The sequence below is a fragment of the Juglans microcarpa x Juglans regia genome, chromosome 2D (assembly GCF_004785595.1).
Source record: "Juglans microcarpa x Juglans regia isolate MS1-56 chromosome 2D, Jm3101_v1.0, whole genome shotgun sequence".
NCBI classification, from domain to species: Eukaryota; Viridiplantae; Streptophyta; class Magnoliopsida; order Fagales; family Juglandaceae; genus Juglans; species Juglans microcarpa x Juglans regia.
This window is the reverse complement of record NC_054596.1, coordinates 4350930-4376340: the sequence shown is the minus strand read 5'-3', so window position 1 is coordinate 4376340 and position 25411 is coordinate 4350930. Positions and strand designations below refer to the sequence as shown.

At 35.1% G+C, this 25411-nt stretch overlaps 3 protein-coding genes across 3 annotated transcripts; 2 read left to right on the top strand and 1 right to left on the bottom strand.

The window, feature by feature from the left end:
- Nucleotides 1–1353: 1353 nt before the first annotated feature.
- LOC121250503 (30S ribosomal protein S21, chloroplastic) lies at nt 1354–2753 on the top strand. The gene is given in 3 exon segments (XM_041149633.1): nt 1354–1649; nt 1652–1791; nt 2411–2753. Coding segments are annotated over 3 exon segments (507 nt in total). The 5' UTR covers nt 1354–1397; the 3' UTR covers nt 2526–2753.
- A 12541-nt stretch (nt 2754–15294) lies between these two features.
- LOC121250098 (chloride channel protein CLC-b) lies at nt 15295–19304 on the top strand. Its single transcript, XM_041149034.1, has 6 exons — nt 15295–15626; nt 15739–15939; nt 16054–16231; nt 16836–17368; nt 17658–18810; nt 19061–19304. Exons 1-6 carry the CDS (start codon nt 15433–15435, stop codon nt 19166–19168), a joined length of 2367 nt encoding a protein of 788 aa, XP_041004968.1. The 5' UTR covers nt 15295–15432; the 3' UTR covers nt 19169–19304.
- LOC121250099 (uncharacterized RNA methyltransferase pc1998) lies at nt 19281–25002 on the bottom strand. The gene is made up of 15 exons (XM_041149035.1): nt 24745–25002; nt 24539–24653; nt 24330–24441; nt 24185–24229; nt 24002–24069; nt 23848–23902; nt 23672–23751; nt 23075–23158; nt 22851–22964; nt 22324–22442; nt 22117–22234; nt 21430–21563; nt 21145–21304; nt 20907–20986; nt 19281–19647 (listed from the first exon to the last, which is right to left on the bottom strand). The coding sequence occupies exons 1-15, from the start codon at nt 24939–24941 to the stop codon at nt 19560–19562; spliced, it is 1569 nt and encodes a 522-aa protein (XP_041004969.1). The 5' UTR covers nt 24942–25002; the 3' UTR covers nt 19281–19559.
- Nucleotides 25003–25411: the final 409 nt, after the last annotated feature.

The following is a 25411-nucleotide window of genomic DNA, read 5'->3' as shown; positions in this document are numbered from 1 at the left end:
TGGCTGTGCATATATGAGTCAGTACTCATGCAGAAAACTGTAGTGGCATAGCTCCCATGTCATACTCCAAAATTCACTTTCAAACGACCAAATGTTCTAATCTTCCAATGAGATTACATTAATCATTCTTATTGGAATGATTTGGAGGATGTTGTCTCCATTAGAGAATGCGATTTGTGAAATAACCAGAGCCGTTTGAATTGAACAAATCAGGCCTCGGATGTACGCCCTGCTGGATTTACAAAGCTTCTATTTCTGGGTCCATGCAGGCTTCACTAACAATCGTGAGAATGGTTGGTTGCAACTTCTTTTTGTTGCCTCTTGGTGAGCTAAGGGGGGGCTTTAAACTCTCATTGGCCCAAAAGTTTTCTTGGATACAGAATAGAGCTGCAGATCATCATGGCAGATGGCAGCCATAAATTCCCAAGTGATGTCTAATTTTTTCTTTCTATTCTATTCATGTACTTTTTATTCAGTACCCTTTGTCCTATATTGATGGCAAATGAGTAGCAAATCATGACACTGGAGTGAATGTAGGAAAGACGTTGGAAATGACATTGAGCTTTTCGACAATGACAGGACTTGAAGTTACAGAGATGTCAAAAGTAAGAATCTGGATTTCAGAACTTGGAATTGAAATGGTAAAATAGACTGCTCTTTGTTTGAGAGTTTGCTGCCATAAATACTTCTTCCCAAGCAAGGCCTGCCCAATAAAGTGCTTCCCAATAATCTCTTGAAATGAGTTGTTTTGGGTCGCTGGGCTGCATTTGTTCAAAGCTGCAAATTCATGGTCAATTATCAACAATCTAAAACTTATTTGACCCGATTTCCAAACAATTTTTGTTTTCCTAAACGAAGTACGGAATGGATGCAGCTCGCCAGCAAATCTTTGCGTTTAATTGCCTATGAGTACTTGATAAGAGCAAACTGTTGATGGTCTTGCAGGGCCCAGGCTGATGGCATTTGTCTTTCTTTCTAATGAAAGGTGTTTGGAGATCGAATTTTCATACCTGTAACCCTCTTATTATATATATATATATGTATGTATATATATTAAAGAATTTGTGTAATTAAATAAGTTTAGAAAATCTAACAATCCCAATGTAAAAATATTTTGTATTTGTCCTCCACTATTAATATATATATTATTTTCAACATTTATCAAATGCTAAGATAGTAAAATCTTTTGTTTTCAGGAGTCCTATCCAGAACTTTCATATACAAACTCCAAAACCCTCTAAGCCCAGCCCTTGAACCCTGATCCAGTCCAACCGGGTCAACCTCACACACCCAGACCCAATTCCCAAAGCACTGTGTCCGTGTCTCCTTACCTGATAAGACTAAAATCAAAAGGCCCACAATCTCAGACTCTCGGAGTCCGGACATCGAACTCATCCATGGCTACCTCATCCTCTTCTCTATGTAACTTCCTCTCTTTCCTATTCCCCTCAAAATCACCACCCCAGCTCACTCATTTTCGGACCCAGAAACCCGGAGACGGGCCGGTCTCACTCGTGTCCCAAGAGGGCCCACTTTCTTCTTCTTTGGCCTCTGTGATATGTCCCACTCTGGCCTATGCCAACACCCTCTACTTTAAATCTGCGTACAATGTGCAGGTGGTAGTGGATGACAACGAGCCAGAGGAGAGGGCGAGAGGCTACTTAATCGGTTTCGCAGGGAGGTCATGAGGGCCGGAGTTATTCAAGAGTGTAAGCGCAGGAGGTTCTTCGAAAACAAGCAGGACGAGAAGAAGCGCAGGACACGGGAGGCCGCTAAAAGCAACAAAAGGAGGTCTCTGCCTTTTTTTTTTTCTTTTTTTACCCTTAGCTTGCTTCTATTGTACCATGTTGTTTTGTTTTTTGTTTTTTTTTCTCGGCCGTTTACTCTGCAGGAAAGTTTAGAGGCAAGGAAGAAGAGAAAAGAATAATAAAATTTTGATTGGTATTATCATAAATTGAGACCCGAAACAATTATAATCTGGTGTAGGACCAGTCCAGCTTTGACTTACCTAGAAGGGCTTGGTTTTATCTCTGAATCATATATTTCCTTTCTTCTTATTTTTTCCATTAGGTTTGGGAATGGTTTTTCTTTTGTAAATTTTGGTCATTTTAGGTTCAATTTTATTAATATTTGCGGTTAGTGTTGCTGAATCTGTGATAGCATGGGTTTGATATGTTGAACATTTTTCGAGTGATCCATTCGTCTTTCGATGAATACAAAGTTCAAGTTCTTCATTAAGACTGGGGACGTGAAGCTTGTGGCAATCACTACAGGCCGATAGACGACTTTACCAAGTTGTGCATATTAAACTACAAGCTGTTATATATATATGAAGAGTCTCTAGATCTGTTAGGTCTCTTCCTTAACAATGACTATTTACTACTCATGATCTGTTTCGTTCTTTAACCAGGCGCCCCCAATTGAGAGCTCCACCGCAGGAAAAGCAGGAAGCCAAGACAAACAAGAAGGAAGATGATGATGATGAAGATAACTGGGATCTTCCTGAAGAAGGAGACATTCCCTAATTAACTGCAGCATTCAACTTGCCTTTAATTTATAGAAACTTTCACCTTTCGAGTTCGAGAAGCTTTTGGTCCATGCATGCATGTACGTGGCATTGAGGAAATCCTGTTCTTTGATTGACATGCATGGTGCATGCATTAATATCCCTCGTACTGTTATTTATACAATATGATAAAGTAAGGTATGGTTTTTCATTCTATTTGAAGGCACTTTTATGTTGTGTTTGTGCATCAGATGTATATATAATAGAAGGTTATGAATGTCCGAAATATATAGGTTTTATAGCATTTATCGTATATTTAATTTTGTTCGAGAGATTATTCACATGATGACTAGCAATAAATTAATATTATAAAATCTACTTTACGTACGTGCATGTATACCGTGTTAATTAATTACTCTCCCACTTCTATATATAGATACTAATTCAAATAAAACTCAAGGAAAGAGAATGGTGAATTGTACGCTGTAAATTACAATCCTGAAAGGTAAATTATGCAAGTGGCAGCTAGCTAGCTTCTGGGTGCAAGCTAGGCACGCACGAAGAAGCCCATCGGAAAAGAGGTAGCAATTAGTAGAAGACATTTGAGTTGAGCATCACTGATTCCAAAATGATTCCCAGAGCAGGTGTGAGGTATCGCGTTCATAATGTTAGATGGGTTCTCGTTCTAGCTCCTCTATGGCTTTATATATATCACTCACTTTGAAAAAGTGAGAAAATTTAGAATTCTCATATACGATGAAATCATTTTTTTAGTAGTATATCTCAATTTTTTCAAAATATGTACAGGGACTTGCACATCCTAGCCAACACTGTATCTAATATATCTTTTATATATATATATAAATGCGAATGTTGAGTGAATGTGAATAGTATTTTTTTTTAACATTTTTATTTTTAATTTAACCTCACTTGTATTCCAAAATTACATTTTGTTTCTTTTTATACCGCACACAACACAAATCCTCTCTCTCATTGTCGGCTCTTTGACTCTTCCTCCCGAGTTCTCTCTCTCAATTTAGAACCCTCTTTTCTCTCTTTTCGCCTCGCGTGTCTTGTCCACGTTAGTAGCCACAAAACAGGCCAGCAAGAAGCCCTCCTTCAACTACCGACAGCCCTGTCTCGATCTCTCCTACATTTCCCACTCGCAACTGTCATTTCGTCCAATAAAGTGTGAATCAGAGATGAATAGTAGTTTTCCCGTTATTCTTCTAGAAATTCATACTCGTGTGAAAGAGAACAAAGGAAATTAGATAAATGTAATTTTTGTAAATACAAAAACGAGAATAATTACAAAATTTTTTTATTAGAGAACATTACACCCAGATTTAAAAAAGAAAAATATAAGAAAATTTTAACTTTTAATTATTTCATTCATATAAATTTTTACATTAAAATAATATTTTATTATTATATAATAATAAAATAATATAAGATAAATTTAATTTTAATTATTCACTTCAAATCTCTATATTGAATTATCCATTTATTCATTATATAGTAATGAATAATTAATAATTAATCATTTTAAAAATATTTAATTTTTTAATTATTAATTTATTTTATTTTATCATATTTTACTAATTTTAAATTATATATTAATTAGTAATCATCTTCTAATTAAATTATGGGGTTAAAAAATTATATTTTTTTAATTGTCATTTAATGCTATATTACAACAAAAGAAATAGAGAAAAAAATAATTAATATAAAATATATTTAATGTATGAATAGTTATTTTTAAATTTAAAAATTATTTTAAAAATGATTGTAACTAAATTTCTTAATTAATTTAATATAATTTTATTTTATATTTTAATAATTAAATATTTAATAAATTTAACTTTTAACTAATCGTTCAAAAGTTTCCTCCCGTTTATGCTAACCGTGTGGTGTGGGTTGGAGAGAAGTCACTAAAGTTAGGCAACATCATCAGCATCGCCACATTGATGGTGATGTAGTGATGTGACAATGTTGAATGTTGTACTGATGTCACAACGGGCTTTTTCATTTCACGTAAGCGCGCCCCTAGCATTTTTCTATATAGATATCTCCTTATCTTCGTTCTTCAAGTCCCCAAGAGAATGCAAGAAAAAATGGACGCAAATAACTTGGCCAATCTTCGTCTCGAGGGTTAGTAGTTATTTCTTTGCCTTAATCTTACATGTTTTCGCTTTGCTCATAAGTTCTACCGATCGTTTTCGTACTTAATGTCATGATCATGATGCGCTCTGGCTCCAGTACTGGTACTGGTGCCGAGCCCCACTGGTCGACCCCGGACCAGTCGAGGTGGCGACTGACTAGCAACGCCAAATAGCGCAAGCAAGGTGGACTCCTGAAGAAATAATTTTAATCGATTATGAGCCTTCAATGAATGTTTCATTCAACTTTCTGATATTGGTGGAAACAACTAACAATTCTACATTCTTGGTTTGATTTGCAGCGACCAAGGAGTATTCTCTGGTTTTTCCATCCAATTCCTCGTCTCCATCCAACCTCTCATTCAAGTATTCGTTAGCCTTCTTCAAGTAAAGTGTCAGAACTCAGACACTGCTCCATTCCAAACACACGGTACAATCATGCCACTTGTCATTGCAGCCATATGTGTTTACTTCTTGGCATTTATGGAGGTAACCCGGCCAGTTCGAAACACGAGGTACATCCATGCCGCTCGGATTCTCTGCGGCATTTCGGGTGTTCTGACCAGTATTTTACTAGCACTGATCCTCTTCCCTCCCTTTGGATGGGTTATGCTAACTTTATATACTATTAGGGCATTACACGACTTATTTCCACAGATCACTACTGAATTGTTAGATCATGGTATCTCTCTCGAGATATTATATGGCTTATTCCAACAGACTTTCAATCGAACTCGTCGAGCAGAAGCAAGCCCTCAAGCATCTAACGACAACCCAGTGGGGCAACAGGCGGGCGATGATGGTGCTCATCAAGCAGAAGCAGGCCCTCGAGCAACTAATGCCAACTTCATGGAGCAAGAGGGTGGCGATGGTCCGATCGAAATTTGTGTGTGAGGTCCGATCGAGAATTTTCTTTGTTTGTTGGTGCATGCTGCATGTTGTTGTGTGTGTGGGATTGCTGACCGCAATGCCCTAGTAATTGTTGGTCGTTTGATTTCTGTAATAATTGTTCTCGATCGGTTGCTGGTTTGCTACTTTGTTTACTTAAGTAGTGTTGCTGTCTAATTTTTGGTTGCTGCTGCTGTATTTGCTGGCCGCCGGTTATGCTATTGTTATAGAATGTGCTGGTTGTGTTGCTGCTGCCAATATTTGTTGTTTACCAATCGAGAATGGCGTTTTTGGTTGGATGAGTCCAATTCGAGCAGCATCAATATTATTGCCTTCTTTTATCTATATCTCTGCAAATTAGCAATTACCCATGAAATTAGCTAGGCCTGAGCGAAAGGCATACATCTTTATACGTATACCTGCCAAATCGGTTAAAAAAAAAAGCCCAATTTATTTATTTATTTCAGCAAAGAAGCCCAATTTCGAATCTGAATGAGTTCAGACTAGTCTTCAGACACCCGCACTGAACACATGCACGTTGCCTACGCATGCAAACATAGCCAACCGTACGTACGTGAGAGTGACCCATGCATGCACCACTTCTTATAAACTATATATATAAACAATCATAAACACCAAGTAATTAAGCGTGTTAGAGTGACTGTAAGAAGAATCAAACATTACTTTTTGAAAATAATTATTGCAGAAGAACAGTTTAAAATATAGTTAAAACTTTTTTACTTTTCTAAAGATCTTTTTGGCAACTTCAAGTTTTGTAAATTTTTGAAGTCGTTTTTTCAAATTCTAGAGAAGGTTAGAATTTCAGCTTGTTTTAAAGATTTTAGGGAGACAAATTAAGGAGGACTTTTTTAATTTTTGAGAAACTATAAAAGAGATTTATGTTATTTGAAAAAAAAATCCCACGATTCTATGGGGAAAGAGGGTAATTCTCAAGTGTTATTAACTTTCTCGTTGACAAAATGTTTTCAATTCATACCTTAAGTGCAGATCAATAATTTTAATAGAAAAAGATTCTCTCAAGTTGTGACAAGACCTTGACGGAATATTGATCTAGTTTTTTTTTTTTTTTAATCCTCTAATTAGAAGCTCCAAATTGAACCACATATTATAAGGTGGTGATTGTTGTTTGAATATCACAAGAAATTTTAACCCAATCATGTTTGAGATTTTGATACTGAGTACTGTTAAGGGACACTTGGGGAATGAGATAAAAATTATATGAATAGTAGTGACATTAAATATAATGAAACCATATGTTCTTAGATTAATAATGATATTTTAGACGTATTGTAGAGGTTGAACTTAGTCCTCTTTTAGTTACACAGATGAAATGAAAAATATGTTTGTAGTAGTAAGATAATTTGTGAATACTAATGAAATGATTTGAGTTAAATTCTTTATGGATTTTGAGAAGATAAAGAAAAAGTTGAATAAAAAAATTATAAAGTTAAAAAGAGGGTTATAATATAATTTTTTTATATTATTTTTGTTTTGGAATTTGACAAAGTTTTGTTATTTTTTGTATTTTATTTGGAAGTTTAGAAAAGTTGTAATGATTAGATAAAAATAAAATTAAAAAATTAAAAAATTAAAATTAAAAAATATTTATATTTTAATTGTGTTTGAACGTTGAGATGAGATGAGATAAGATAATTTTAAAGATTTGTGAAAGTAAAGAGTACTTAAAACAGTAAAAGTAGTGATAATTAAAAAATAAATAAAATTGTAGCGGGTTTGCTAGGATTTGGTGGAGGGAGCCGACTTTATTGACCAATTAAAGTCATGGAAATTGGGTTGGTTTTCTTACTCACGCGTTCAATTATTAAGTTTTATACAGGGTTGCGCTACTTTTTATTTTTAATCTTTGGTTCACAATACATAAAAAGGAAATACTTTTTGAACCGATTATCGATTTTTTTTTTTTTTTATGTTTAAATATTATGGAATTTATGTTTTTTTTAAAATATTTAAAGATGTTAAAAAATATTTAAAAGAAAAAAAATTACAATTTCAGTTAAAAATATCGATTAAAACTCTCGATTTCAGTAGCAATGTCCTACATATATTATGTGTATATATATAGGTCGCTGCCAGGGGACCGAAGATAGTGCCCTACTTATAACTATTAGTGTATTCGCCATTTGGGTTTTTTAATCATTTGTATGTGTTTTTGACAAGTTAAACGCTATGCCCACAGATAATTTTTTATCGAAAATTTCTACCGAAAGTTATTTTATTTTTTTAAATTTTTTTTACTTAGTGATTAAGTAAATGTTTTTAAATGAATATGTGATTCTTATTTTATTTTTAAAAAATATTTAAATAGTTTAAAAAAATAGTTAAAAAAAATGTAAAAAAAAAAATCTAAAGTGATCGGTAGACGATCATCTGTGGACGTAGCAACGTCCTTTTCACATATGCTTAACAAAAAAAAAACAACTAAAATACACTAATCGGTACATTCGGGTACATTTGAAACCTAAACATAACTAAACTCATCTCAACTTATCATTATAATTTTTTCAAATTTTAACACAAAATATAATAAACAATTTAACTTTTTCAAATTTTAAAATATTAATAACATTAAAAAATAATATTCTAACAATATTTTATTATCTCAACTCAAATCAACTCAACTCATTTCAACATCCAAACACAACCTATAGTCAATGTGAAAACAGACCTATTGGTTTCTCATGTTTGAAGTTTCTATTCTTTAGTTCACCATTGGACTAGTTGTAACTTGTACCTATGTCACAGAACATAAGGAAACATTAATGTCTATCGCTTTGGACTTTATCTCCTCGTTTTATTATGTAGCCATGGTCCAATCGGTCAATTTCCTGTTCAATGGTTAAATTGGAACTTCTTGTTGCTTAAGTTCTGTTTTTTTATTTAAATGGTTAATCTCACATTTAAAGAGATGATTAAAAATATTGTAATGTAAAACATAAATAAACAAATGTTCATCAAATTAAGAGAATACTTGGTCTACATGATATACAAACATCTTATACCAGAAATTTTTACAAATTAATGTGATCGATTGTAAAATTTTTTTATTATAAAATAAATCTAAAGTATATATTAAGTCACATCCAGTTTGTAAATTTTTTTTCTATATGTAAAATTTTTTTATAGACCTAATACTTCTTTAAAATTAATTATGGTTTCGAGTTCTTATTGATTATTATATTATTTCAAAATTTAAACCAAAACATGGCTGGATGAATGGATCATTACAAATAAAATGTTGCGGAGACATAGCGAGATGAGTAATTTTAAATATAAGTTTAGAGTGTGCAAGTCATTCTAAATTTCTACAAATTATTTTTTAAACGAGATTTACAACACGTACAAAAAAGGAAAAGCCTATTGTGATTCACTTGTCTGTGGATCACGAAGCACTGATGTTTGCCACCTGCTCCTATAACACCACACGCCATCTCTCATTGATTGATAAATAATAAAAAAAAATAAAAAAAAAATTGAATATTCCACCTTTTTTATTGGCAGATTTGGAATATTCAATTTTAGATTTCGTTTATTAAGAGTAAAAGTGACTTTATAATTCCGACGAATGTACAAAAACTAAAAATTGACGGAAAAGATTAATTGCGGCTATTTTATCTACTTTTTGTGACGAATTACGATGTTATAAAAAGTGTTTTTTCTTGTAGCGAGTGTGGCGCCCCTAATCTCCCTTACATAAATACATAGGGATCGAGACACCAGAATGCTGATAACACGGTCACACATCCCAACGAAGTGCCAGTGTGTGTGTATGCAACACTGTACAAATAAAATAACGCAGCGGATAGTCAACTAGGTACCAAAATTTATTTATAATCAAACATCAGTAAAAATTTAAATAGCAGTTATACAGTCATCCATAAAAATATATTACAATAGTTTTCAAATAAACAAACGAGTGATCCCAGATCACTCCTCAGGCGGAGCCGTCTCCTCAGGCTCGCCCTCCTCCTCCTCATCTGCATCAAAATCTGCGTTACCACAAAATGGTATTGCAGGTAAGTATGACCTCAAATGACAACGTAATATAAAATGCATTAAATGCAACTAACATGCATGCACATGATGAAATATGCATTTTTCCACAAGACATCATTTTTCCAGAAAATGATAATTTTCCAACACAAGCCAAAATCCCATTTTGGCCCAAAATATCCGTAAAACATTTTCCCAGAAAATGATTTACCCAGAAATCCAACTCGCACTATTTTCCCAGAAAATAGTGCATTAATTCCAAATGCACCATGCATTAATTCCATATGCACCATGGCCTCCCCTATGGACCATCCGCACGTCCTGGCTTGGTAGCAGTGCTTAGTTCCGTGCCCAGCGCGTACATGGCCAAGCACCCACACTACGCAACGAGCGATGCCCAGTTCCGTGCCCAGCGCGTACGTGACCAGACATCCTCTAGTCCCCGCCAGCAGAAGGACCACGGAGTCGGCACGAGACCATCTCGTCCGATCCCATTGTCGCCCGGCGACAATCCAGGGGACGTTACTCAGTATATTCAGCTCCCGAGTAACTAGAGGAGCTCCACCGAGTTAATACCACATCTCAGCTTGGGGTCGTGATACACACGCACCCAAAATCCATTCTCACATGAAAACTCAGTTTTCATAAACACATGAACATGAATGCAATACACGAAAACCCAGTTTTCTTTACAAACATGATCATGCATGAAATAATGATATGAACATGCACCAACACTGATCCAACATCCATCCAGAACCAATCCCAACAAATCCAATCAAAACAACTCATCAACAACCAAACCAACCAAACAATTCCAATCACAAATCCATCCGACCCACGAACTCCTCGGACTCAGTCCGACATGCCAAAAATACAGTGAAATGGGTTAGTGCAAAAATATATTTAAATTACGAAAGTTCTTTGGAGAAATACTTACAATGCTATATAATAATTTTCCGAGGATCACAGGTGTGCTCGAAGTGGAAAAATAGCTGTCGAACAGTGTAAAATACACTGTGGCCGTGGGTCACAGATACCCACTTTCAACGGTGACAAACGAATACTCTAATTTGATAGAGTAGGGCCTAGGAGGTCGGTGAAGCTAGTGGTGGTGAAGGTTGGCCGTGGGTGGTGGCGCAATGGGCGGTAGAAGACCAAAATACCCAAATCGGAAATGTAGATGGTGGAGCTTTACCGGTGGCGGATCGGAGCTGGGGTTGGGTCCAATGGGTTGCCAAGAGGTCGAGGATGAAGTGGTAGGAAGATGGTGGCCAATGGTGGTGCGACGGCGGCGCAGCGGCGGAAAGAGTGCTGCGGCTTCCAGCAGTGCGTAGAGGCTCACGGCGGCTCAAGGGAGGCTGGAATTGATGGGGGGTGGTCGCCGGCCGGTGGGGGAGCTGCTGGGCTGGGCGGTGCAGGACACGACGGCCCGACGGCGGTGGGTTGAGGGTGAACGACGGACGCACGGGAAGAGAGAGGGAGGGGCTACGCTTCGCGCGCGGGAGAAGGGGAAATAAGGAGGAAAAAAGAAAAAAGAAAAGAAAGAAAAGAAAAGGAGAGGAAAGAAAAATGGAGGGAAAATAAATGATGTCTAATTCTCATAATTTGGGTCACAAAAATGATCCAACGGAAACGATTTCAAAACCATAAGTTAAATAAAATAATTTAAACGTAATAGTAAAGTCAAATTGAAATAATTAAATCCCACAATAATTAATTAAATATGAAAAACAATTTAAATGCACAACAATAAATAAATATTAAGAAAGCACATAAAAATTAATTTTCACCAATTAAAAATCCTAAAAATAATCCAATTAAAATCCAATAATTTTAAAACAAGAGAATAATTTTTGAATAAAATAAAAATAATACTTCAATAAAAATACACCTAAATACAGGATGTTACAACGAGAGTAGGTTAAAATTTCTTGTTTTAAAGATTTTAGGGAGGCAAATTAGGGAGGACTTTTTTAATTTTTGAGAGACTATAAAAGAGATTAACGTTATATTTGAAAAAAATCCCACGATTCTATAGGGAAAGAGGGTTCTCAAGTGTTATTAACTTTCTCGTTTACAAAATGTTTTCAATTCATACCTTAAGTGCAAAGTAATTTTAATAGAAAAAGATTCTCCCAAATTGTGACAAGACCTTGACGGAATATTGATCTAATTTTTTTTTATCCTCTAATTAGAAGCTCCAAATTGAACCACATATTATAAGGTGGTGATTGTTGTTTCAATATCACAAGAAGTTTTAACCCAATCATGTTTAAGATTTTGATAGTGAGTACTCTTAAGGAGACGTTGGGGAAATGAAATAAAATGATATAAGATGAGAATTTTGTAAATTGTAATAACATTAAAAATAATAGAACCATATGTTTTTAGATTAAGAATGATATTTTAGATGTACTATAGAGGTTGAACTTAGGCCCGTTTGATTACATAGATGAAATAAAAAATATGTGAATAGTAGTAAGATAATTTGTAAATACTAATGAAATGATTTGAGTTGAAATTTTTATAGATTTTGAGAAGAGAGAAAAAAAATTGAAGAAAAAATTATAAAATTAAAAAATGGTTATAATATAATTTTTTCATATAATTTTTTTTAGAGATTTGAAAAAGTTTGGTTACTTTTTGTGTTTTATTTAAAAGTTTATAAAAATTTTAATGATTAAATAATGATTAGATAAAAAATTTAAAAATTTAAAATTAAAAAATATTTATATTTAAATATTAAAATGAGGTAAGATAAATATTTGTGAAGCCAAACAATAACTTAAAAAAATTGTGATAATTAACTACGATCAAAATTGTAGTGGCATGGGTTTGCTGGGATTTGGTGGAGGGAGCCGACTTTATTGACCAATTAAAATAATGGAAATTGGGTTGGTTTTCTTCCTCACTTGATCGTTTATTTTCACAATTCTTTATAATTCATCTCATTTAATTATTATAATTTTTTTAAATCTTTATATAAAATAAAATAAACATTTCATCTTTTTTAAATTTTAAAATAAAAATAATATTAAAAAATATATTTTAATAATATTTTATTTAATTTTAATTAATTTTATTTTATCTTATCTCATCTATAAAAATAAATAAGACCTAAGTTTTATAGATGGTTGCGCTATTTTTTATTTGTATTCTTTGGTTCACCATACATAAAAAGGAAATACCTTTTCAACCGATGATTTGTACCCATTATTTTTAATGATTAAGAAATTGAATATTATTAAATTTATGTATTTTTTAAAAAATATTTAAAGATGTTAAGAAATGTTTAAAAGAAAAAAAATTATAATTAATGCAGTGATGGGTTGAAAGTATCGATTGGAACTCTCGATTCCAGTGAAGTGTCCTACATATGTTGTGTGTATATACATAGGTCGATCCGCAGCCAGGGGACCGAAGATGGTGCCCTACTTGTACCTGTGTTGTACCGGTCAATATATTGAAATGAAATATTTTGATATCGATATTATTTTGTATACCGTTTTGAAATATTCGATATATGAATAAATTATATATAAATACATATATATATAAATTATAAATAATTTAATTTGAATTGAATGTAAAAAAATGAGTTTGTAGTGTAAAAAAATGAAAAAAAAAATTTAAGACCGAAATATCAATTGGTACAGGTCAGTACACAGGCCGATACATGCCGAAATATTGACCGGTACGGCCGGTATTTGAGTCGGTACGAAATATATATAGTACTTGTATCAACGCGATGGTCAGTACGGCAAATACCGACCGTATCAACCGATATGATACGGTATTAATAACAGTGGTTCAATGGTTAAATTGGAATTAACTTCTTGTTGCTTAAGTTCTGTTTTTTTTTTTTAAATGGTTAATCTCACATTTAAAAAATATGATTAAAAATATCGCAATATAAAACATAAATAACAAATGTTGAACAAATTAAGAGAATACTTGGTCTACATGATATGCAAACATCTTACACGAGAATATTTTATAAATTAATGTGATTTAATGTGATTAATCAAATTATAAATTTATTTTATTGTAAAATAAATCTAAAGTATATATAAGTCACAACCAGTTTGTAAATTTTTATTGTATAAAATTTATTTGTAGATCTAATACTTGTTTAAAATTAATTATAGTTTCGAGTTCTTATTGATTATTATATTATTTCAAAAATTTAAATCAAAACATGGCTGGATGAATGGATCATTACAAATAAAATGTTTTAGAGACGTAACGAGATGAGTAATTCTATATATAAATTTAGAGTTTGCAAGTCATTCTAAATTTTTACAAATTATTTTTTTAACGAGATTTAGAACACATGCAAAAAACGACAAGCCTATTGTGATTCACTTGTCTGCCGATCATGAAGAACTGATGTTTGCCACGTGCCCCCATAACACCACACGCCATCTCTCATTGATTGATTGAAAAATAATAATAAAAAAATGAAAAAAATTGAATATTTCACCTTTTTTATTGGCAGATTTGGAATTATATGGTCACTGTGATTGAACAAGAAGAAGGTGATGGTATGATGGGGTCCCATGCATGTTGATGCCTTCGTGAAATCCGCATCTTGGAGCATATAATTATTTTCATTGATTATTATATTTTAATTACGCCTCTATAAAAACTGTGGATAAGATGGGCGTTTCGAGCACCCCAAGGGCCGGTTTATTTGCACCGTTAATCTGATCATTCCGCTGATCGTAGTCATCCACGTGTCATTTACTTGACCTGTTTTCTGGTTGGTGCTTATCTGTTAAAGAGAGAAAAAGAAGATAGTTGAGACAGCAAAAACACGTGAAAATGTGGCAATCATACGATACTGATCGATCTGGATTATGTAAGAAAATTATTGTCTGCAGATTTTTTATTTTTTTTATTGGATATGTTCTCAATCAGTTGGTGTGGTGTGTGTGTGTGTGTATATATATATATATATATATATATATATATATATATATATTTTGGAAGGATATCTTGATTCTTGACAATGATTTGCTTTAATTTGACACTAAATAATCGTTTTATTTCCTCAATATTATTATGGGTCCATCTAATGATCAAAGAGTAATTTTATTTATAAATTATGTTATTTTGTTTAATTATTTCTAAATATCAATATCAATTTAATTTCTTGAAAAAAACTGTAAAATTTGTTGCTGCATGGATGCATGGAGATGAGAGTAATATATTTTTTTTTATAGTGAATGAGTTCTGTTACATACAGTTATTTTTACGTATTTTTTATGTATTTTACTTATGTAATTGGTTAAAATAATTATTTTATATTAAAAAAATGACACATCTAATCATAATATATAAAAGTGACTGTATATAGAATTTTTGATAATGAAATAGTTAAAAACAAAAAATGGAGATTACATTTAAAGAAAGCTTGGATCGATAGGAAATGGTATTGCAAATGAAAAAGAGTACTTAGACCAAACATGGTCAATCATTTATTGCCAAGAGTCCAAGCCTTATTATCCGATGATGTCGTAATGCAGGATGCCCATAAACCTTGATTTATTTATATAGTTCTTCATAGCTTTGTCTCAGTCTGCCATCTATATGTTCATTCAGAATAAAAATAAAATGTCTTTCAATAACTATAAAATAAAATAAAATATACTTTAGTACGGACAAAACAAGTATGGCCATGTAGATTGCAACATAAGTAGAGCTCCCACCCCCCTCCTATTTTCCGCGAACATAAAAGATACCTCACTTTGTTCCTATCCTGATCAATAAATAAAAGCACCAACGACTTTGGAGCTTCTAGCTAGCTAGGCTTCTCTGTGTCAATTTACTTATATTGCTCCAATGGAGGAAGAGTCAAGCCAAGTTGTAGATCATACAAAAACCATCCACGACATGGAAGAAGCAGCAGAAGAAGATAGAGATCCAGAAAGCAACCCTCTAAATCAGTCACTCCTCAAGAGAAGCCGAACTCTTTCCTCCAATCCACTGGCTATGGTTGGAGCTAAAGTTTCCTATATAGAGAGCTTGGACTATGAGTAATAACTAATAAAACAGTCTTCTTTTGGTCTCTTCCTTCTATCTTTTGTGCTAGCTACTTCCCCAAAGAAACATTCATGTAGATGAAATTCTCAAGTGGCTTTGATGCAGGATCAATGAGAATGATCTATTCAAGCATGACTGGAGAAGCAGATCCAAAGTTCAAGTGCTGCAGTATATATTTTTAAAGTGGACGCTTGCATTCCTTGTTGGACTTCTTACTGGTTTGATTGCTACCCTCATCAATCTTGCGGTTGAGAACATTGCTGGCTACAAACTTCTTGCCGTTTCTCACTTGATTCAGAAGAAAAGGTTCGATGATATTTCTTCTCGTTTCTATTTCATTTTCTACCCGAAACAGTTCCTGTGATCAATGTAGTAACTTGTACACTGGAAATTGTATGATCTATTTTGAATTTGGTGCAGGTATTTGACGGGGTTCATCTTTTTCACTGCGGCTAATTTTCTTCTCACTCTGTTTGCTACTGTTCTGTGCGTCTGTTTTGCGCCGACTGCAGCGGGGCCAGGGATACCCGAAATCAAAGCTTATCTTAATGGAGTCGACACTCCCAACATGTTTGGCGCTGCAACATTGATCGTCAAGGTGGGTTGATTTTTCCACATGTAAGAACCTGTATGTTTTTTTTTTTTTTGTTTTTTAAATCGCGGATTAGGTGCCACGGCAAAGGATTCTGATTTGGGAGGAAGAATCACTACCAGAATACAAGTTTCTTCAGATGGGATTTATCTCCAATAAGAAATCATCTTCATGGATTCTATTCCTGATCGACAAGGAAATTCTGCATTTGAGAGAGGGAGGGGGCTCTATCTGTATCTGGGAAATCTGTGGAGAGCTAATAGGATTTATTCAGGGGAGAGAAGAACATTTATTTAAAGAAAGAATTTAGGATGGACTTGATGCAATAATATCCTTAGATCCTGTGACACATGATTGAGGGGAAACAAAAAAGAATCCAGTGACATTCATCTAATCCTTACGAGTTAGGTGTGCATTATCGGATGATCTAGCGACATGTATATACCTAATGTGCATTATCAGAATCCAGTTCAGAGAGTTATGAGCAACGTTAAATTCCATTTTTTTTTTCTAAAGCAATGCTAAATTCCACCACTTGTGTATGTTATTTATTTTTTCTCAAGCCTGTTTATAATTGGCTAAGCGGCCTGAAACCCATTCACTGGTGCAGATAGTTGGAAGCATTGGAGCAGTCGCTGCTGGACTAGATCTAGGAAAGGAAGGACCTCTGGTACACATTGGCGCTTGCATTGCTTCTTTACTGGGCCAAGGAGGGCCTAGTAATTACCGGCTTAAATGGCGCTGGCTTCGCTACTTCAACAACGACAGGGACCGCCGTGATCTTATTACCTGTGGTGCTTCCTCAGGTGTTTGTGCAGCTTTCCGAGCTCCGGTGGGTGGTGTCCTGTTTTCCCTAGAAGAGGTTGCTACGTGGTGGAGGAGTGCCCTCCTCTGGAGAACATTTTTCAGCACGGCAGTTGTTGCGGTGGTGCTCAGGGCTTTTATTCAGATATGCAGTTCTGGGGAATGTGGACTCTTCGGAACAGGTGGGCTAATTATGTTTGACGTGAGCAACGTTACTATTACATATCATGTGATGGATATCATCCCAGTTGTTGTGATCGGCATTAGTGGTGGAGTTTTGGGAAGCCTTTACAACTTTTTACTTCACAAGGTCCTCAGACTCTACAGTTTCATCAATCAGTAAGCATAATAAATATCCAATCTCATTCTTGTTACTATTATGCAAACCCCGGAAGAAAGCCAAAGCGATGCTCGAGCTAAGTTCACACAGTTTGCTGCAAACCATAAACTTGAAGTGAGTTTTAGAGACAACTCAACTCAACTCAACACCATGACATTCAACCCCTAGACTCGGCTGACCCAAGTTTATTGGAGTAATTTGATCGAGTCAGACTACGAACCTACACTATTTCTGTCACGAGGACTCAGCTCAAACTGACATTGGCTGTTTTTGTCTGTGCTGTTGCAGGAAGGGACGACTACATAAGCTCCTTCTAAGTGTCACTATCGCAGTCTTCACCTCAGCGTGCCAATATGGTCTCCCTTTTCTAGCCAAATGCCAGCCTTGTGACTCCTCCCTTTCAGAAACGGAATGCCCCACCAATGGACGCTCTGGCAACTTCAAGCAATTTAACTGCCCGGCCGGTTACTACAACGACCTTGCCACTCTACTCCTTACCACCAATGATGATGCTGTCCGAAACATCTTCTCCACGAACACTCCTACAGAATATCAAATCCCCTCCCTTCTAATCTTCTCTGCACTCTACTGTATCTTAGGACTGTTTACCTTTGGCATTGCCGTGCCGTCCGGACTCTTCCTCCCAATCATCCTCATGGGCTCAGGTTATGGCCGTCTGCTAGGTATTGCCATGGGGTCTTGTACAAATATTGATCAGGGACTTTTTGCCGTGCTTGGGGCAGCCTCGCTCATGGCTGGCTCAATGAGGATGACTGTTTCACTTTGTGTGATATTCCTCGAACTCACCAACAACCTTCATTTGCTACCCATAACAATGATGGTCCTCCTAATTGCCAAAACTGTTGGAGACAGTTTCAATCCAAGCATCTATGAAATTATACTGCACTTGAAAGGCCTGCCTTTCTTGGATGCAAATCCAGAACCATTTATGAGAAATCTCACCGTTGGGGAGCTTGCTGACGTCAAGCCACCGGTGGTCACCCTGCGTGGAGTAGAAAAGGTGGCTCGTATTGTGGATGTCCTCAGAAATACTACACACAACGGTTTCCCAGTTGTGGATGAGGGCGTGGTGGCACAGGTGGGAGTAGGCAATGGGGCAACAGAACTACATGGAATAATCCTAAGAGCTCACCTTCTCCAAGTTCTGAAGAAAAAGTGGTTCTTGAGCGAGAAAAGGAGAACAGAAGAGTGGGAAGTGAGAGATAACTTTACCGCGGTTGAACTGGCCGAAAGGGTAGGAAAAATTGAGGAGGTGGCTGTGTCGAAGGAGGAAATGGAGTTGTACGTCGATCTGCATCCTCTCACCAATACAACGCCTTTTACTGTGATGGAGAGCATGTCCGTGGCAAAAGCCCTGGTGCTTTTCAGGCAGATGGGACTCCGCCATTTGCTCATTGTGCCAAAGTTTGCAGGAGAGGGGGTGAGTTCATCCCAAAAAGATTCTTTTAAATTCTTTTTATCATAGGTCAAATAATAGGATTTATGTTGTCTATACTCACTTTATGTGTCTATTTTATTTCGAATTTAGCATCTCTCATCAAGCTTTCATTTAATTCCCAAAATTTTTTCTTTCTAAAAATTAAAATGAAACTTGCATACGAGTATTCAAGATGGTCATTTACCAATTTAAAAAACTAACCTGATATTTTTGGTGCTCCGATTAATTATAGGTGCCTCCGGTGGTAGGGATATTGACCAGGCAGGACTTGAGGCCCTACAACATTTTGACCGCCTTTCCTCATTTGGCGAAGAAGAAGGAAGGAGAAAAGGAGAACTGAGTCCGTTACATTTTTTATTTTATTTTATTTTTTAAATATTACTGAGTCTCAATCATCCATTGATATTAGCAGATTTCTTGAAGCTACCAATCACCTCATGCATTCCCTTCAATTAATTCCAAAATTTATGATTCTTTCATCAAATTCACTTTGATGTAATCAATCCTTTTATACAAATATCATTATTTTGATGAACAACGATTCCCTTTTGAATGAAAGGATACAGGGGAATGGACTATGACAAGTGCACAGTGAATCTTCCCTTTTTGGGGATTTACCCATCTCCCACATGCATAGTGCATCCATCTTCTTCTCTCTTCTTACGTGCAACTTCTCTTAGTCCAATGGGACTCTCAAGAAACATCATGCTAAATCCATATCTCAGTGGTCCTTACAAACGTTTCTTCTTTTTCTTCCCCAATTTCTTTTTCTTGAGGCCTCCTCCTTGACCCCTCTTGAACACGGCCAAAACCTCAATGCTGGGAACATAGCCAAAAATCAATTGTTATGGACATATTGACTGAAAACAAAAAAAAAAAAAAAAAAAAACCACGCCTGTGCACCTCCTCTCCCTAAAAAATTAGAGAGAAGAAAATTCCATGACGCATTCATTTTTCAATTTCAGGTAGATAAGCAGTTTGTAGGATCCTACATACGAAGTACCATATAGAACAATGTTTGAATATCAACTACATACTTGTGGCAATTCAATGTATATTTCTTCTAGGAATTACTCTGTCTACATTAGAACAGTAAACCACAGAATTTCCGAATTTCCGATTGTCTTTCCTCTTCCCTCAAAGACACCATCCTTTACTTTTATTAGTTTATTGGTGAAGAAGATTATAATTCAAGATTCCGATTTTATTTTTACACTCTTTTTTACAGGATTTTTTTGCAAATTTATAAAATAAAATTTATGTTCAACTTCCTTCATCCTTAATGCTCCCTTAAATGCAGGGCCAAGCCTCCTTTAGAACTTAAAGCAGTTTTAGTGTATGTTTGCGCACAACCAGGAGACTTCTATCTAGATAAGTGGCACAACCTCAAGAATGTAATCTATGTACTTCAACATTAACAGCAATTAAAAGCTTTTATTCAAAGATCATAATAGCAATGAAATTAAGTTTCACTAGAGGGTCAGTGAATTGCAACGCAGACTGTCTTTTGAACCTCTAACTAAATTCCAAAGTGTGGCTAAGGCCTGGTTTGGTTTCACAAACCTTTGAAACCATTTCATCCATATCATCTCATTTGAACATCCAAACATCATTCAAATACAATCATTTTTCAATTTCAAATTTTCAACTTTTTCATCAAATCATTACCTAATCATTACAACTTTCCCAAACTTCCAAACAAAACACAAAAAACAATTCAACTTTTTCAAATCCCAAAACAAAAAGTATATTAAAAAATTATATTCTAACCCTCTTTTAACTTTATAATTTTTTATTCAACTTTTTTTTCTCTCTTTTCCCAAAACCCCCAAAAAATCTTAACTCAAACTATTTCACTACTATTCATAAATTATATCACTACTATTCACAAATTTCTCATCTCATCTATGTAACCAAATGAGGCCTAATACAAGTTCAGCTCCTGGAGTCATGCAAAGGTATATGATTGTACTATGACTTAATAAAGTAATATAATGTTAGATTCAAGATGATGAACTCAGATAATGACCCATACAATTTTGGGAGGAAAAGCAACAGACCAAAAGAGGGATTAATACCTCTGGGTGCCAGGAAAGAAATTATAGCCATGGGCTTTTTCCAAATGCCACACCTTACTAGCCAACAATGACTTGCAATCCTGTTAAAAATTACTGCAAAATTAGCTACCAAACTAGTCCACTTCCTCAAACTCAAGAAAAATCAAGGCAGATAAAGACAGGTAAAAAGTCAAAAATAAAGTTGACTATAACATATTTCTATAGCATTTTGCAGCGACCACTTTAAATGAGAAAGCACCTCTTTAAAGCTTTCCCATCCACAACTAATATAAATAAGGGTTTCAGGCAGTGCTTGACCGTCATCTGAAGTTGATTTGCTTCCAATCTGAACTGAAGCTTCCCTTGCACGTAAAACCCATGGTCTCTTTTCATCTTTGATCTTTGTGTGTGTACTGGAGCTGACATATAGGTCATCCTGTGTTAAATAACTTGCCTGGTGCTAAAAAAAGAAAAGAACAAAAAAAAAACTTGCCAGGTGCTACGACATAAAAAGTCTTTATAGTGAACTACAAAGTGGTTGAACCTTTCAAATGATGACTTAGCTTTATGCTCCACTTTTGGTATATTCTGTAATGCATCAACAAGAGACATTTCCAGTCCCTTTCTAGGAGGATCGACTACAATTACATCAGACCCCACCATCCAAGAAAGAGGTTCCTGTTGACTTGTAAGTACATTGCCAAATTAGTACAGGACCATTCCATAGCTAAATTACAAGCTAAACACCAAGGATTATAACACAAGAACCAAATCATTCTTCTGTTTTATACAATAAATCTCATGTTAACAGAATCATTACCGCCATAAATGTTACATATACGTGGAATCACATTTAGTCACTGCATTACAAGATTCTGAGGGAACTTTTTTTTATATAGAAGAAAAGATTCTAAGGGAACTTTTTTTTTTTTTTTTTGGTTGGCACCGGGTGTCCAGGAAACAGCATCCCCCCGCTAATCCCAAGGGTGCACAGGCCCTCGACAGGGAGTTTCCCACAAGTGCACCTTGGGTAATTCAAGGGAAAAATCTCCCAGTCCGATGGCCCCTAGAGATTGTTTGCACCCAAGGGGATTTGAACCTTAGACCTAGGGGGAGCATACCCCCAATCCCAAGGCCTTAACCACTTGAGCCAACCCTTGGGGGTTAGATTCTGAGGGAACTTTATGGCATATATGATTGTAAATTCAAAACGTAAGGGTTAAGAACAAACCTTTGAAGCATCTGCATGATGCCAGCTGATGCTGCCATCTACAGAGTTTGATAGGCGGTCAATTGTCTTCTCAAAAGATAACTTTGATTCTTTGTTAATCTCAATGCATTTAACAGACCTAAAAAACAAAGATTTGTACAATGAAGAAAAGTTTGAACATAAAAAGTCTCTGGACCCTGTGGCATTTACAACTATCATAGTTCTTGCCTGCATTTTCTGGTGGCAGCTAAAGACAATCCAATTACACCAGCGCCAGCATATAAATCAGCAACAGATGCACCAAAAGGTACATACTTCTGTAACTTACGGAGCAAGACATCAAAAGCCTGAAACATTTTGCATTTTACTTGGTATTATTATTATATTTTGTGTCCACATAAGATAAAATTAAGCTATCTTTCTACTTAAACATCCAGTTTTAGTAATTTAAAAATAAAAAATACAAACTGAAGCTAGACCTGCATGATGCAATAAAAAAAAAGTGGACCAACACACTTGATCATCCCAAACTGAGGCAGTATCTAGATTCCAATGCTCATTTTCTTAATGCCTTCTAGCCCAAACATAATAATAACTAGGATTATTAGGAAACATTGTATCTTTGCAAGTAATTGATGTTATTTTTATCCCAAAGGTCAATCTTCCCAGTATAAAGTTATCTATAAAATAGAACATAAGCATGCACTGTCAAACAATAAGTAAGAAAACTTTGCTTGATTAGAAAGTCAATCTACCCTTGTGTTTGCTTGGCCAAAACTGGATGGAGCCAAGGAAATATCGATTCCACCAACACGTTCCCAAAAGTCTCTCTCTCCTAAAAGATGTCTCCATCTATTCCCAAAAATTATCTGCACCATCAGTTAACACATTTTTAGTTCCAGATATATTGATCTTTTGGACAATACTACAATCTGTAAGCCATGCAAACAATATTGCATACGCACACTTGTCAACTCACGTTATTAGTCGATGTCTGAAAGTTAGCCCACACTGAATGAATTAAATGGGCATTGCTCTTCAGCCCACCCTTTTGCCATAGAAACTGCACGAGTTATATAAATAAAATAGGGTTATCGAAAGTTATCAAACCCTGAACTGTGTTGTGATGTCGCTATACTGTCTCCTAAACTAAAAATTTTCTGCAACCAATATCTTAATTCAAGAAGATTGATTTTTAATGCCAAGCATCCATCCAAATTAGTGTCAAAATTAGCATATCAGTTGTCAGATTATGGCACATCAATTTGCAATGGCCTCCCCTGCACCCAACGAATCTGATAATTTTGAATTTTTTTATTTTTTTTATAAGTAAGAAGAGATTTTATTGATATAGAAATAGGCATAGCCCAAGTAAACATGAAGTATACATGTGATTACACCTAATTTTGAATTTATTAGAATGGTGTGGTGCACATCGCAAATCAATCTTCAGCAAAAATTTGTCCTTTAGTGGGACACTGTTTAAGATATTGATCATTAAAATTATATTTAAAAAAGCATCTGACAACATTACAAAAAACGAAACACAAACAAAAAAGGGGGGCAGCAAGCTTACAGTGGCCAAGGCATTAAGTTTGTTTGAACTGGGGGAATTCTCATTTCTGGAATTCCAAACTAGAGCAACCTGTACTTTCCCTAGAAAAACTTATAAGTCATTAATTTAAATCCTAAATTGGTCAGCGTAAAAAGCTCAAAGCGATGAAGTATTATTACAACGCATTCAGATAATACCATTTCTATATCTTTCAGAGGCTGGAAGAGATGTGTCGTATGTTGTCACAGCCATCTGCACACACCCACCATAAGTTAATTTTCCATTTTTTTTCACAAACTACAACCATAAATATTATTTACCATGCATGCTATTGTTAGTAGTATTTGTCACCTGAATATAACGCAAATCACCGGTCCCCAGATCCTCATCATACGGTTCAACATTCATCTTAGTAATACCTGGAATTGTTATCAAGAAGATAATAATTTCAACCAAAATCAACAATTCCATACCCAGCAAATAAAAAAAACATTACTAAAACTTATCAACAAATTGAGCTTTTTAAGAAAAGACCTTGTCTAAGCAGATCCACAGCGGCATTAATATTCGGATGGTGAGCTGCACGAAGAATATTTTAAACTCCAACTATATAATTTTGAAAAAATTGAACATCAAAACCGAAACCCGAGATTTTGTGCAAGGAATTGAAAATTAGAACCTTTACAGTCAGGAATGTCCACTACATTATGAGTACCCTCCTGATAGAGCCCAATCAAAGGGCTTTCCACCGTGCCACGAACTGCCAGTTTTGCGCGGCACCTCCATTCCCACTGCAAGCAAAAGCATAACACTAAGAATTGAAAATTATCCATACGATTTTTGCATAAATTTTGAAAAACAAATGGTGAGGAATTATCTGGTATTTACCAGTCTACAACTATCAAATGTGAAATCTGAGACACCGACGGTCTTGAAGAACTCTGTGGCCTCCTCGACGATAACTGGACGGTGGAGGTTGAGCTCGTGAGTACAGCCAGAGCACCTGAAAATTCAAGCATTTTACAAAATAAAATAGCAGTTAAGCTGTCGAGACTTATTAAAAAAAGTATTAACTTGGAAGACGGGGTTCGTACGATTGGAAGTGAGGACACTGTAGGGCGCAGGTTAGCGAAGGTAGAGCGGTCTGGTTAGGGTTTTGAGGCAGAGATGGAGGTGGTTGTGGTGGTGAAGATGACGGAGGGGGAAGGCGGGTGCGCAGTGAACCGGGGGAAACGTGGCAGGTGATGATAGGGACGGGTGGTCGAGGCAAGAGTAGGGACAGACGCATCATTCGTCCGGCGATGTCCTGAGCTTTGGCTGCTCTGCGACTGGCGGGAATGGAATGGATAATAATAGAAAATCGAAATAAATATCTCCAATATTTCATTGTATATAAAATGATATTCACTTAATTTTTAATTATCACCATTCCTATTGGCTATTGGTCGATAAATAAAATCTTAATTTTTTTTTATAAATATATCTTAATTAGTAAAATACGTGATAATTTTTTAAATGAATTGAAAGAAATTTCATCGCATCCAATTTAAAAATATATATAAAATTTTATGCTCAAAATAATTTTTTAATTTGTAATAATTATTATGACTAATGTTATCATTAATAAAAATAATTATCTTTGTCGTTATTGTTATTAATGCACATTTTGGCTATCTTAATTTTATAAAAATAACATCACTTTATAAAAATGTCCTCATTTTAAAACATGTGAAATATATTGTAAAATGTATTGTATAAGTA